This window comes from Arachis ipaensis, chromosome B03 (assembly GCF_000816755.2).
Source record: "Arachis ipaensis cultivar K30076 chromosome B03, Araip1.1, whole genome shotgun sequence".
In the NCBI taxonomy this organism is placed as follows: domain Eukaryota; kingdom Viridiplantae; phylum Streptophyta; class Magnoliopsida; order Fabales; family Fabaceae; genus Arachis; species Arachis ipaensis.
This window is the reverse complement of record NC_029787.2, coordinates 103547361-103562092: the sequence shown is the minus strand read 5'-3', so window position 1 is coordinate 103562092 and position 14732 is coordinate 103547361. Positions and strand designations below refer to the sequence as shown.

The window sequence follows — 14732 nt, the reverse complement described above, 5'->3', positions numbered from 1 at the left end:
CTTTGATGCTTTTGCTCATGAGCTAGAGCAGAAACTGGGAAAGAAACCTTCTTACTTGGTTCAAGGAACCTTGTACCCTGATGTGATCGAATCCTGTCCGCCCCCTGGAAGTGGGAGAACCCATTCCCATACCATCAAGAGCCATCACAATGTCGGTGGTCTCCCAAAGGACATGAAGTTGAAGCTTATTGAACCTCTTAAACTACTATTCAAGGATGAGGTGTGAATTTTGAACCATTTGTTTCTTCTTTCCATGAGCTTGGATGCACGTCTTATGTATTGATATTTTGATTCCCATATTTAAAGGTTCGTCAATTAGGGAAGATCTTAAATGTTCCTGAGGGCTTTCTAAAACGCCACCCATTCCCTGGCCCTGGTCTTGCAGTGAGAGTTTTAGGTGATGTTACAGAAGGGGATGCCTTAGAAATTCTCCGACAGGTATGTATAGTTAGTTTTTACTTTAATTTTTTTAAGGTCTTGATGCAAATCTGTTTATGATACTTAATTTTAAGTACAAATATAAAATTTCCAGGTTGATGAGATCTTCATTCAGTCAATCAAGGATGCTGGGCTTTACGATGAAATATGGCAAGCCTTTGCAGTTTTCTTGCCAATACGATCTGTTGGAGTTCAAGGTGATCAAAGAACACATTCCCATGTTGTTGCGCTCCGAGCTGTTACAAGTCAAGACGGAATGACCGCTGATTGGTAAGATTTCAAGTTAATACATTGTGCTTTCTCATTTATTTATTTATATATCTCAAATTAATACACTCTGCTCCATTTGCAGAATATATCAAAGTTATGCTGTGCTGCAGCATAGCTTTTTTATTTATTTTATTCCTTTCATGCTTCTGCCAGAATATATTGAATATGATATGTTATCCTTATTCTTATTCTGCCCTTCAATGTTTAACTATTACACATTTCCGAGACTCCTTACTTAATAACATTTAAATACATAAAAAGTTTGATATGCTTTAGGGAAGTGTTTTTTTAACTGTGTTATCATCTCTATGCGGAAATACATAATCTCTAATTTAGTGGTAACTACTTTATGAAATGAAACTTAGGTACTACTTTGAGCACAAGTTCCTCGATGATGTAGCAAGAAAGATTTGTAATGGTGTGCGTGGTGTAAACCGAGTTGTGCAAGACATTACCTCAAAGCCACCATCAACAATTGAATGGGAATAACATGTTATATGTATGGTGGATTACACTGTATAAAAGTAGCGAGGTAAAGGAATTGATTGGAGAGGGAATCACAACTAAAAAAGTTGTATATTCGCCAAGTTATTGGCTATTTACTCATTCAATTTTCTTTCCTTCTTTGGATGGAATTTTTATTTAGTGAGATTGTTGTGGTTTTTGGGATCCCTGTAGCTAGATATGATTAGAACCAATCAAACTTAGTGATTTTTTGTCTTATGAATCAATTATATCAATCAATCTGCATTTGTTTTCATTTTGGCCCCAAAGGACTACAAGCGTATAAATGGTCGACCAAATATCTCTATGCTGTAATACAATAAATTAGTTGTCAATGACCAAAAATGAAAGAAAGAATTGAATTGGTTAGATGGAATGCTTGAACATTTGAATTCATATTCTTTTCCCACTCAAAACTGGGCTTCTCGGTCTTTGTATTTTTGTCTTGCACTAGAAGAAACAAAAGCACATCATTTATATTTTTAAATGGCCGATTGAAGTTTGGGGAAAGAAAAAACGATATAAGTCAGACTCAAAATTATTAAGGCCCAGTTTGGGTAAATAACTTAAATAAGTTCTTTTGAAAAAGGAGCTTAAAGTATAAAGACTTTTATTAATAGTAGCTTATAAATAAGTTATTTTGTGTTTGGATTTTTAACTATAGAAGTACTTATTTTTAAGTTGTAGCGTTTGGATAAATAACTCAAAAAATACAATTTTTTTAACATAAGAGAATGGATATTAAAATAACGATAATAACAAATACTTTCCATTATTGAAGGTTAATTTTACATAATCAAATCACTAAAATTACAATCGATCAGGCAATTGATTCTTTATTTGTTCTCTAATTAGTTCCATTTTTCTAGTACTTTCAGCATTCGGTTCTTCCCACGTAATATCATTAGAAACTGGTTCTTCTACTTCACCTTCACCTTCACCCATAAGATCAAAATTTTCATATAATTCTTCAAATTGTTCATCGCTTGTGTCATTCCGTCGAATAAGTGTAAAGCCATACAAGCACCAATAATTCATTCCAATCAGCTTTAAATTTTCTTCCGGACTTGCCACTTTCATGAATTTGTTGGGGAAGAACATAAAAAAAAAAGAAAATTATAAAACTAATTATAAAAATAATAGCAAGTTGTATAAAAATAAAATCACATATAAAAATAAAATAAAATTAAAATCACATATAAAAAAATAAAATTAAAATTGAGATTTCATAGCATACAAAATATTCAATACAAATTTAATAATAAAAATAGAATGATAAAATAATAAAAAAAAAATACCTGAAAGAAATATATGCTGGTTCAGATGGAACAGAAGATGGTAGTGAAGGGTCAATACTTCCAGCAGATGAATCATTACGGGAAAATGGTGGTGGAAGGCCAACACTTCCAGTAGATGGAACATTGCGTGAGGATGATGGTGGAAGGCCAGTGCTTCTAGAAGATGGAACCTTGCGTGAAAATGGTGGTGGATGGCCAGTATTTTCAGCAGAAACAGGAAACATTTTTCTATAGAATCAAGAATGAAAGTAAATTTTTTTGTTTTGAAATCAATTTTTTTTCACGGAAGTGATAAAATGACTTATCAAAAAGGAGAAAGTCATCTATTTTTACTTCTTCCAAAAGCTATAAATTAACTTTTCGCGAAGTTAAAAGCTCTTCTTAAAAATAGTGCCAAACACGCTTATCGTAACTTTTCATAATTCAAAAGTCAAAAAAAAGTAACTTTTGTGTGTTTCCAAACGGGCTCTAAAAAGTTTGTCAATAGTCAATAGACAAAAACCAAACGGTGAATGCACGGATAAAAAAATAAAATTTTTCAGGTAAAATTAAGATCATTTCAAGGGCCACAGGTCCACAATACTTGTCAAGTGAACCAATTGCAATGTCCAAGTCAGAAAATATCAATTAATTTTTAATTTTTTAAATTCATATTAAGTTAATAACATCTAAATGAATATTTGAAATTAGTCAAATTACACAACAGAAAACCATCTAAAATCTCATTGAAAAGAACTTTCAAAAACAGATAAAAACTTATTAGATTTATTCAGAAAATATCTAAAATAAAAAAACCTAACATACGTAAAAAACAAAACCTTAAAAACATGTAATTAAAAAAAATCCAAAAATATAAATGGATCCAGAGGAGAGGGAAGAGTGACAGAGGAGGAAGCAAAAGCGGAAACAAAAACATGATGTGGCGAAGGAGAAAAAAGGAGTAGAAGCATCGGTGTAATGACTCAAAAAAATGTTTACGTAATATATAGCAAGTCATTCATAACAAATATTGACAGAAATATAAATACTACTAAAGCAATAGATAATCAAACTTATAATATACATCATATACAATGTCATACACAATTTAGTCAGTTCATACTCTTTCATAGTCACTAGCCCATTACTAGTAAATATGTATATGTATAGACATACGACACCCTAAGATCTGACCCACAGAAAAAGCCTCTAAACTAGTATCCAGGCTAGTCTAGCAACTCTAAACACTCCTAATCTCTCTGTTGTTCTAACAAAAGTGAGAGACTATCTAATGTCAATGCTGAGCCAAAGTGTCATACAATGAATGTTGCCGCACACTACCTCCGCAATCATATGTTGCCGTTAGGCAGGTTCACGTGGGGCCCACCTACAAGCTGGTCACTCCCTGATGATGGCTACTCCTCTTCAGGATCCTCCTTCTCCTTTTATGGCACTACTAGGATATTCTCAGTCCCACCAGATGAGCTGCTACCACTGCTCCCGTCTATACAAATAGGATCATTGGCATATATCGATGCGAGTAGTTCTCCAAGAGGCCCAAACTGGTCCTCTAATTGTATAGCTGGAGAAGGTGGAATAAGCAGCTCCATAGGTAAATCACACTCAGGAGATATCTTCGGTATATGTACATCAGCTGGGTCAAACTCAGCTACATACGTGTCTACTGGATCAGGCTCAGGTGCTACCTGATTCACTGGCTGAGCAGGAAAAGGGTATCTAGGTCGAAATCTGGGCTATCAAGTGGGTGCTGAAAAGGGTGGTCTCGCAAAACATAAAGATGTATACGAGAGTCCGCAGCAATAACATAATAACTTCCGAATACCAGATCCTCATAGATGTATGGGTAAGAACTGGAAAGTCTTTAGTAAGGTCGGGGTGGTTAATTACGTTCATTGTTTCCTCGTTATAACCAAGCGATAGAGCATAATAGAGAATACAAAAGATAGAATAAAAATAGAGAAACCATATGTTCATACAGAATTCATAATAGAGAAAGATTTGCATATAAGTATGATGCATGTCTAGCCCTAGTGTAGGTCATGAGCTTACTTATCGGCTACAAACCTGCTCTTGACGTTACCCAGCAACTGGTCCAGGTATGGCTTTCCAGTCGGCATACCCACTATAAGCATCCTCTTTGTCTAACAAAATGGCCCTTGCTAGCTGATGCATGCTTAATATATATCCACTGTAAGTATCCTCTTTGTCTTATAGGGACAACATTATAGTTGTGCTTTAACTGGTGATATCCTCTGCGAGCGACAATTTGTCTCGGTCGGCAGGCGTAGCCATAAAGGCCTGTATACTTGGAAAGCGTTTTTGGTGGGCACACCACCATATATCTGCCTACCCCTGGCAGCAGAAGATCAGCTTATAACTTTTATTGTTCATCATTGATGTTTTATTTTCGTTCGCTATCTTCTTTTCTTTTTCGTTTTCTCAGCCTGTTCTTGCCTCTCCTTAGGTATTCTATAATCTTTTCTTCTTTGTTTTCTCAGCCTGTTCTTACCTCTCCTTAGGTGTTTTATGAAGAGAATAATAAGATTATGGGAATATAATCATCCAATTTCAAACATCAAACATCAATTTAACAATCACATAACAGCAACACAATTAATCCTTAATAATTTAGCCGAATCTTACCTCTTGATTCAGCCTCCAATAATCGATTTTTCTAAGTGATTCTTAGCTCACTTTTCACCTAGTTTTCAATCAAAACAAATTTTAAACCAAAGAACATGTGAAGGCCGAACCTTCATCATGGATTAGGGAGAGACTTTCTCACCTTTCTCAATCTAAAAATGAAGGTTTCTTGATCAACAAGGTTCCCAAACAAGAGATCCTAAGCAAAAACATAAAAAACAACAAGTTTAACCATGGTTAGCCATGGTCGAACCATTCAAGGAGGAAGAACAGCCATCATACTTTACCTTACCTTGTGAAATCTGGTATGGATATGTAGAGAAAGAAGAGAAAAATACTTTAATCAGTTTATAATTTTTGTGGGAGTTTTAGAGCTCAAGAAACGAACCTTGAAGTTTGGATGTCAATGGAAGTTTCATGACTTTCTCTCAAGAAACTCGGCCAAGGAAGAAGAGAAATGAAGCTGGTGGTGTCACTTGGAGGGTGGGTCGTGGCTATTAGGTGCTTAGTCACTTAGTTACTAAGTTAAAATATCTTCCAGAGGATAATTACTAAAACTAGATGTATTAGAACACAAGTAAGTACACTCCTAGAGGTAAGTATATGAGCTACTAGTATAAATGATACTAGTAAGATGATTATCTCATAGATAAAAGATCTATGATGAAGCATTAGCATAACTAAGTTCACCGGAGAATGCCGGCATTAGTTCGCGCCAGTAGATTTTAGGCCCGGTTATAATATTATTTTTCTCTCAAAATTCGGGTTCGTCTCCTCGAACTGAGTCTAACTATGGAAATCATAATTTTAAAATTCCTAGCCAAAGTGGCTTGAAAACTGAGTTTTTTGCGACTTAGTCGCCGTGCCTGCTTAGCTCAGTAGAAGTGTGTGCTTTGTGATGATGCAACACCTATGCAGTGGAGGTGCTTGCTTACTCAATGATGATGTAGTGGAGGTGCCTCCTTCACTGAACTTCCGAAAAAATTTCGTTTCTTCAGGAAAAAGTCCCGTGTTTCTGAGAACTAGGCCATTACAATAGGCATGAAACAATGGCAACAAAGCAGCAATGACCAGGATGTCTTTGACGGAGAAGGATGAGAGTAGCCCAAAACAATAAGGAAAAGGAAGAGATCCGTGGGAGAGAAAGAAAAGGCTAAGGTCATAGAAGAAGAGAACATCGTGTATATTCACAGTTGCTAACTGATTTTCAAGATCGTAATCAACAAATGCCTTGTAAAAATTCAAATGTTAATAAATCCATTCTTGATTGATTGATATGACTATAAGAACAAGGTTACTAGTGAAGTGTATCATCTCTTGTGAATTTACAGTATTTTTATTTAAAGTGAAGTGTGCACTATGTTCTTAATTAAAAGTACTGTGTTTAACCATTCTGTTCTAACTTGTTCTTAGAGGTGGATTGTGTTTGTGTATAAAATAATGGTTTGTCTATAGAGTTAGGAGATGAGAGTAGTATTAGATTCTGGGATGATAATTGACTACAAAGTGATAGTTTAAAAGTCTCTGTTCCAAAGTTTTTTCGATTTCAAATAAAAAAAGATCTGTCAAAAGAAAATGCGGGTTTTCGAATGGAATAGAGTGAGGTATGAAACTTTCCATAGAGTCAAGAGTTCTTTCAATAGAAAATAGAATAATTAAATCAGTTTTATGGTACTTTATCTTTAGCTAAGATGGCAAGAGATATAAAGGACACAATTGTATGAAAATTTGATAAAAAAAATGTTTCTACTTTGAAGGTAAAAATAGTTTTGGATGACATCACTAGTTATATCTAGACGAAATTGGTTCTATCACGAGTTGAACTGTTTGTTTGGTTTGTATTAGTTGGTAAAGTTAATACGAATGATACATGATATAAATTAGGAATTATAGGTCAAAATGATAATGTGGCTATATAAGAAGAATGTTGAAAGTGGATATCACATGTTTGGTGCTTGTGAGTTACATAGCGCATGTAGTGTGTTCGGATTCATGATGCAGGCTGCTTTTTCACTGTCCCAAGCACTTTAAAGCAATATTTTAAAAATTGGATATATGCGACAATGAGAAAGGAAGATCGTAAAAAGTGGTTCATGATTTTTTTTCTCTACCATTTAGAGTGTTTGACTAGAACAAAATCTAAAGGTCTTTTAAGATAGAATATCAAGTGTTGTCGATGTTGTTGCTACATCGTTTAAAAATTATAAGGAGTACAATGATGGCAATTCCAATAGTCGTTGATGGTAATAGCGGAAATGAGGTAGGAGTTGACAATATAATTTACTTTTAAATTTTCTTGTTGCTCTTTTATTTGCTCCACCTCCTTGTTATGTTTAAAAAAAATTGTATAATTGACCAACAGAGTACAACTACTTCATCCTCTAATGGGGTTGGTGTTTCGTATTGGTAGCAAAAATGGACAAATAGATTTTTTTTTTCAATTTTTCTCTCTCTATTGTCGTTTTAAAGTATAATCTCTCATTATAAATTCTTTAAGTGAGACTAAAAATAAATATATGAAAAAATGTTGAATGATATAAAATTACATTTGATAATATCAATTGAAAAAAAATGAAAAATCTATTCTCATAAAAATGGTGGGTTGGACAAAGATAGCACCTTAAAGATAAAAACTAAAAGTGTAAAATAAAAAAAAATGATTATCAATTAATTATCAACAAATTTAATAAGGGCCAAAATTTAGATTATCTAAAAAATTTAATTTTTGTTATTATTTATAAGAATTCTATACTTTTAGCTACTTTTTTAAAAGGGGCGTTCTAAAAATGAAAGCTTACATTTAGATATAAGATTTTTTGTTTTAGACAACTGCCACATTTAATATATTCTCTAAAAATATTTACAAAATATATGTTTCACTTTTCTTTTTCTCTCCGTTATTGATATTCTCGATCAAAGTTGAAGCATTAGAATGGAGCTCAATATTTTCTAGCTATTTAGAACAGCAATAACTACTTGCGAATATGTTCAACAGTTAATTTTATAATTTCCATAACATATGCAAGCTCTAGATCTTATTCAATTTTCCTAAGATCGGCATGTAAGGCACTAAGAGCAAATGAGTTCTCAACTCACTTTTTCTGATATGATGGACCTCCAACCGTTGGAGAAGAGAGAATTTGAATCCCTCCACATAGTTCGAGGAGAAAGAGTTCCTCCTCAGAGGGACTTGTGGTGTCCAATGGTAACTTCTCATGTGATAAGTTATCTTTAAAATAAATAATTATATTATTATAATTATTAATTAATTATTTAATTAATTATTATTTAAATAATTATAATTAAATTGAATATTATTTAATTATTTATTTAATTATAATTTTATTTAATTATTTATTTAAAAAGTAACTTGCCATGTGATAAGTTATTATTGGTTCTCCTGAGTCCCTCTGAGGAGGAACTCATCTACCTTAAACTCCATGAGGGAACTTGTTTCTCTGCTTTTTCAACAGTAAGTTCCTCAAAGTGTCAGAAAAAAGTTGAATAAAAATCACCCATTAAAAATACTTTTATATCTTATTCTCAGTATCTTATCCTATTCTATTCTCAGAAACAAACCAGGTTTAATGAACACGTTTTATGTCCACAAAGTAAATGCCTCTAGTAATCTCATTGTTGCTTTTTGAACGGAAAATGCTAGATGACCCTTCGTCAATCTTAGTTAAGTATTCTGCTGCATAAGATTCTATATTATAATGATCTAGTGGAATGTGCTTTTGGTTTTCTTATCAAACTACGTCTATGTCTCAAGTTACTTGGTGATTTATCAAATCATTATCACCTGATCTTTGGATTTTTCTATCCCTCTTCCATACTGTCACGAAAAACACCACCTCTTAATAAAAGAGGTTGTTTATTTTTATTTATAAAATTAAAAAACACTAACCATATTACAAAATTAGTCGTTGCAAAACTAGTCGTTACAAAATTAGCCGTTGAAAACTAGTCGTTACTATGTCACCGTTATTATTAATAAATGAATATTTTATTATTCTATATATACTACTTACATACACTTCTATTATCACACTTTCTTCTACTCTTCTTCATCTTCTTTCAAGTTTACGAAATCAAAGTTCTACTGATATTATTTTAAACCAACTCAACTCTTTTTTCAATTACTTTTCTCGAACTCCAAATACCCAACAATCTCAAATTTCAAACTCTCAAATTTTAAATCAAAACTTCACACTACCAAATACATTTCAAAATTCAAATTCGCAAAATGTTCCTAATTTCAATTTTCAAGCTCCTTATAATAATCAATTTCCTATATTTCGACCACATAATCAAAATTCGCAAACACCATATTTTTCATTTTCATCCATATTTAACCCCTCTATCGGAAATATTACTCCAACATTCTTGTCATTTCCAACTCAATTTAGTGCATCGAGACATGACTCATCCGGTGTTGGTGGCTCTTCTAACTCATCCCTTCAGACTCCGATACAATCTAGTCCAAATTTGCAATATTCAAATTTTTTCCAACCTTCGTAGATTAGATGCTATCGACCTCAATGATGATGACATTGAAAATTGTGGGCAAGATAGTATTCAACACTGGCATTGGAAAGAGGATAAGATGTTGATCAGTGCATGGTTAAATATTTCAATTGATCCTATAGTTGGTACCGATCAAAGGGCAAAACATTTTGGAGTCAAATTCGTAGCTATTGTATACAATTCAACGCCGACATGAAAAGGAGGACAGTTGCATGTAAGAAACGATGGTATAAGATCAACAAAGTAGTTACACAATTTGATGGTTGCTACGATCAAACTAGTCGAAACATAAGGAGTGGTTCGAATGCTGATGATATGAAGTAGTTGGCCTATAAACTTTATTCCATAAATTATAGTAAAAAATTCACTTTTGAGAGGCATTGGAATATGCTTTGTTTGGAGCAAAAATGGAAAAGCCAATGACGAACGGATTTCTGTTGGTAAAGAATTTTATAAAAATAATCACATTGTAGGTATAGTTTCTAAACTAACAGAGAATCTCTTCGTACAAAAACTTTGGTTGTCACAAGTAACAAAACCCAATAAAATTTATAACCGAAGTATTCAAACCTCGGGTCGTCTCTCAAGGAATTGCAGGGTAGTATGATTTATTATTGGTTATGGAAAAAGGTATATTTTTGGGTTTTTGAAATAGGGAACAGAAAAATAAATTGGCAAGAAAATAAATTAATAATTATAAAAACTATTGCAAGGTATAAGAACTGGAAATCCCATCCTAGTTATACTTATCAGGTGTGATGAGAATTATTTATTGCTCCCACTTAGTTAACCCTTACTAAATAAAGGAAAGTCAAGTGGACTAATCAATTTGATTCTTCAAGTCCTAGTCAACTCCTATGGAAAGACTAGCTTTAGAGGGATCCAAATCAATCAGCAAATTCTAATTTTCAATCAACAGCTGAGTTTGATAACTCAAGTATCACCAATTACTCAATCAAAGCAAAGGGAGAAGAAATCTAAATTAAATTAAAAGCATCAATAATCTTAAATAAAAGAGACAATCATAAATCTGAAATACCTCAATTTGTATTAAATAGAAAATCAATTTCAACATAAGGATTCATAAACCAAATTGGAAAAATAAACAACTAAAGTAATAGAATGAATAAAAGTAGAAGAGAACATAAATTAAAGGAACATTGAACCTGGAATTGAGAAGAAATAATCCTAAAACTAAGAGAAATCCTAATTCCTAAAACCTAAGAGAGAGGAGAGAGCCTCTCTCTCTAGAAACTATATATAAAACCTAAAATTGTCAATAATGAATGAATGTTGAATCGATTCTTTGATTCCCTCGTTCTCCAGCCTCTATTCTGTGTTTCTGGGCTTGGATTTGGGCCGAAAAGGAGCCCAGAAATCGCTGGGGGCGACTTCTGCAACTTTTTGCATGTGGCGTCTGTCACGCGTACGCGTAGGTCACGCGTGCGCGTCATTTGGAGATTTTCCTTATTACGCGTACGCATCAGTCACGCGTACGCGTCGCTCGTGCTTTACGCCAGGCACGCGTCCGCGTCATCCATGCACGCGCGTCACTATCAGTTTCTTCAAAACTTCATTTTTGTGCGTTCCTTCCACTTTTGCATGTTTCCTTTCTGTCCTCTAAGCCATTCCTACCCTATAAAGCCTGAAAATACTTAACACACAGATCACAACATCGAATGGTAATAAAGGATAATTAAAATTAACATTTTTAAGGCATAGGAAACATGTTTTCACATATATCACAGAATAATTAAGGAATTATAAAACCATGCAAATTATATGAATAAGTGAGTGAAGAATTGATAAAACCCACTCAAATTAGCACAAGATAAATAATAAAATAGTGGTTTATCAACCTCCCCACACTTAAACATTAGCATGTCCTCATGCTCAACTTAAAAGAAACTAAAAAAGAGTGAAGGCAGAATGGTGGAATCTATGCAATGCAATCTATCATGTCCACATGCTAAATTCAAGAGAAACTGAAAAAGAGTGAAGGTAGAATGGTGGAATCTTATGCAATACAATCTATTCTAAATGTAGCTACCTAAATTAATCATGCAATTCTATTTACTATCCACATATATATATAAAGCCTACATGTGGTTAAATTGAGTCATATTTTTTTTCAAGGAATTATATATGCACAACCAAGGGCTAAATCATGTTAAAACACATTCACAATTGAGTCGAGTTAATTAAAAGATTTCACAAACTTGCAAGACAATCAATAATTAAACATGGATATATGGAAATGAACTCACTGGATTTGTGTATGCACTCTAATCACTCAGTGTTTGTGGTTAATCACTCTATTCTTCTCTAGTCATGCTTTCTACAACTTTGTTCTTCATCTAACCAATCAACAAATATTTAATGTACACATGCAAACATTGTGAGGTCTTTTCAAAGTTGTAATGGGGTTAAGACAAAGGTGAGGGTATATATATATATGGCTAAGTAAGCTATAAATTGAATCCTTGATTAGTCTAAGATCTCACCTAACATATACATATTCTATATAACTCTAAAATTATGCTTAACTTCCCAATTTTCACTTTTGTATCACATACTCATGCACCAAATTTTATTTTGATGTTATCACATATGCATTGATTCTTTTACTATACTTAATACTGGGGTAATTTTGTTCCCTAAGCTTATTTATTTAATTATAGGAAATAAAAAAAATTTTCTCTCTTTTTTTTTAACATAAACATAAAATGTCAATGCACATGGTATTTTAATTTTTTAACTCTCACATGAGCATGCACCCAAATTCCAATTATTTTGTCAATTTAATCCTTTCCTATCAACCATTGTTCCCACAGTTCCCCACACTTAATTGATACACAATCTCTATCTTAAGCTAACCAAAGATTCAATTTAGGGTATTTCATTTGTTTTTCTGCTTAAGGCTAGTGATGTGGTTATAGAACAGAAGGGGATTAAAAGGCTCAAGGTGGCTAACAAGGGTGACATAAAAGGGTAGGTTTATTTGGGATAAGTGAGCAAAAACAAGTAATGGCCTCAATCATATGCAAGTATGTAAATACATTCTATATTGGACATATAGAGTGGAACAAAGTAAAGTCTGCAATTATAGAGAAGGAAACACACAGGAATGAAAACTATGGTTAAATAATGTAACCATGCAATTAAGCCCAAATCTCACAAGTTGTGTGTTCTTTGGCTCAAAAATCATATATCATTTATGTATATCATGCACGTAAGAATAAAGAGTTCTAACTCAATCAATGTGAATCCTTGAATGGCTTTTGTAAAGAAATAAATACATTCCTTGAAAAATATCGTCAATTTACCAACATTTATTACTATATATCTATGCTAAGTGGATTATTGTGATTATGAAAATCTGAAAATTTATAGTTTACTTTCTATTTTCAATTAAACCAAATTATCATATGCTAAAAGGGTAAACTAAACTAAATAATCCATATTTTCTATATCACAACTAATAAGTTAAGAGTGCAAATTAAGCTAAATATCTAAGATATATACAGCCCAAAGTGCAAAATGTAATAAAGTAGAAATAAACAAAAGTACAGTAAAAGAAAATGTGCAAGTACTGAAAGGAAAATAAGATAAAATAAGATAAAATAAAAATAAAAATACAGAAAAAGAAATAAAATAGGATGAAAAAGAGTCTGAAAGTAGTTCACCAAAATAACATTCGCCAGAGATGGCGACCTCCCCACATTTATATAATAGCATCGTCCCCGATGCTCAATCAAGCTGGGTGTGAAGAAGCGTCATCTCCGGAAAGGTGCTCTGCTGGCTCTGTAGGGTGTGTGGGTGCCTGGGGATCTGCCTGTTGAAGCGGAGGCTTTGTCTGTATAGGGGCCTGTGGATCTGCCGACTATATCTGTTGAGGCTCCTCATGCTGGGGCACTGCCTGCTGGTGCTCTGCCTGCTGGGATCCTGCCTGCTCATCCTCTGCCCGTGCATCGTCCTCCTGTTCATCTGCCTCCTCCTCAGATGGCTTTGATGGTGTGTCAGGCTCGGAGGGGATGTCAGTGTGTCCCAACTTGATCATCAGCTTTAAATGCTTATAGCATCGCTTGCTGTGACGCTCAGACCGCTCATATCGCCATTGGTTGCGGCGCTCCATCTGGTCCAGGCGCTCAAAGAGTCGGTGCACAAGGTGGTGGATGGGCTGGGAAGTAGGTGAGGGTATTGTAGGTGTGGGTGGTGCAGCAGGTGCTGAAGGGGCAATAGAGGATGTGGCTGCATCAGTAGAGGCAGTCGGAGAAGGAGGTATGTAGCCCAAAGCCTCGAACTTCCTGCCGTGTGGGATGATCTTCTTGCAGTCGGCGGCTGGTGGCTTCTCATCCTCAGGCTCCCACGGTACCTCAGCTTGGCGGCCCAACTGGGTAATCAGATATGGGAAAGGCAGAGTGCTTCGGACATGCACTTTAGCCATGGAGTGACGGATAAATCGGGGAAGGTACAGGTCCTTGCCTTCCATCACGCACCAGATAATAGTAATCATGGCAGCTGGCACCTCAGTCTCGTGAGTACTTGGCATTACATAGTTGCTCAGAATTTGTTGCCACAGCTGAGCCTCATCATTCAGATAAATAATTTTTATGCCTTTTGGGTTCACTGTTGACTTACCCAGAACCCATGGGACAGCTGGATCAATGGATATGGTTCGCTTCACTGCCTCCCAGTCAAAGCTCATGAATCTCATGGCTTCCTCACAACCTAGCTACCTAACCACATATAATCCACTACAGACATGCATCTCTAACTAACCTAAATTAAATAGAATTAAAATATGCAAACTAACTAACTTGAACGGAAAAGGAATCGGAGTGCAGTAGAACCTGGGGTGCGCAATGAAAGAAATTGAAATGAAGAGGGAAAGGGATGTTGATGGTGCTGCTGGTGGTGGCGAAAAGGCGGCTCCAGTGCTGCGGTGGTGGCGCTGTGGTGGCACGGCAACGGGGCTGGGGTGAGAAGAGGAAGAGAAGGAAGAGAAGAGGAAGAGAAGGGAAGGAAAGGAAGGAGGGGGAGGGGGTGATG

General features: G+C 34.7%; 1 protein-coding gene across 1 annotated transcript in view; it reads left to right on the top strand.

Moving 5' to 3' along the window:
* The window catches only part of LOC107630788 (GMP synthase [glutamine-hydrolyzing]), a gene marked incomplete in the record, with an annotated part of 2670 nt that extends 1202 nt beyond the window's left edge, over positions 1–1468 (top strand). The window contains 4 exon segments of the mRNA XM_016334026.2: positions 1–220; positions 307–438; positions 533–708; positions 1074–1468. Of these exon segments, the coding sequence (XP_016189512.1) occupies positions 1–220; positions 307–438; positions 533–708; positions 1074–1197 (652 nt within the window).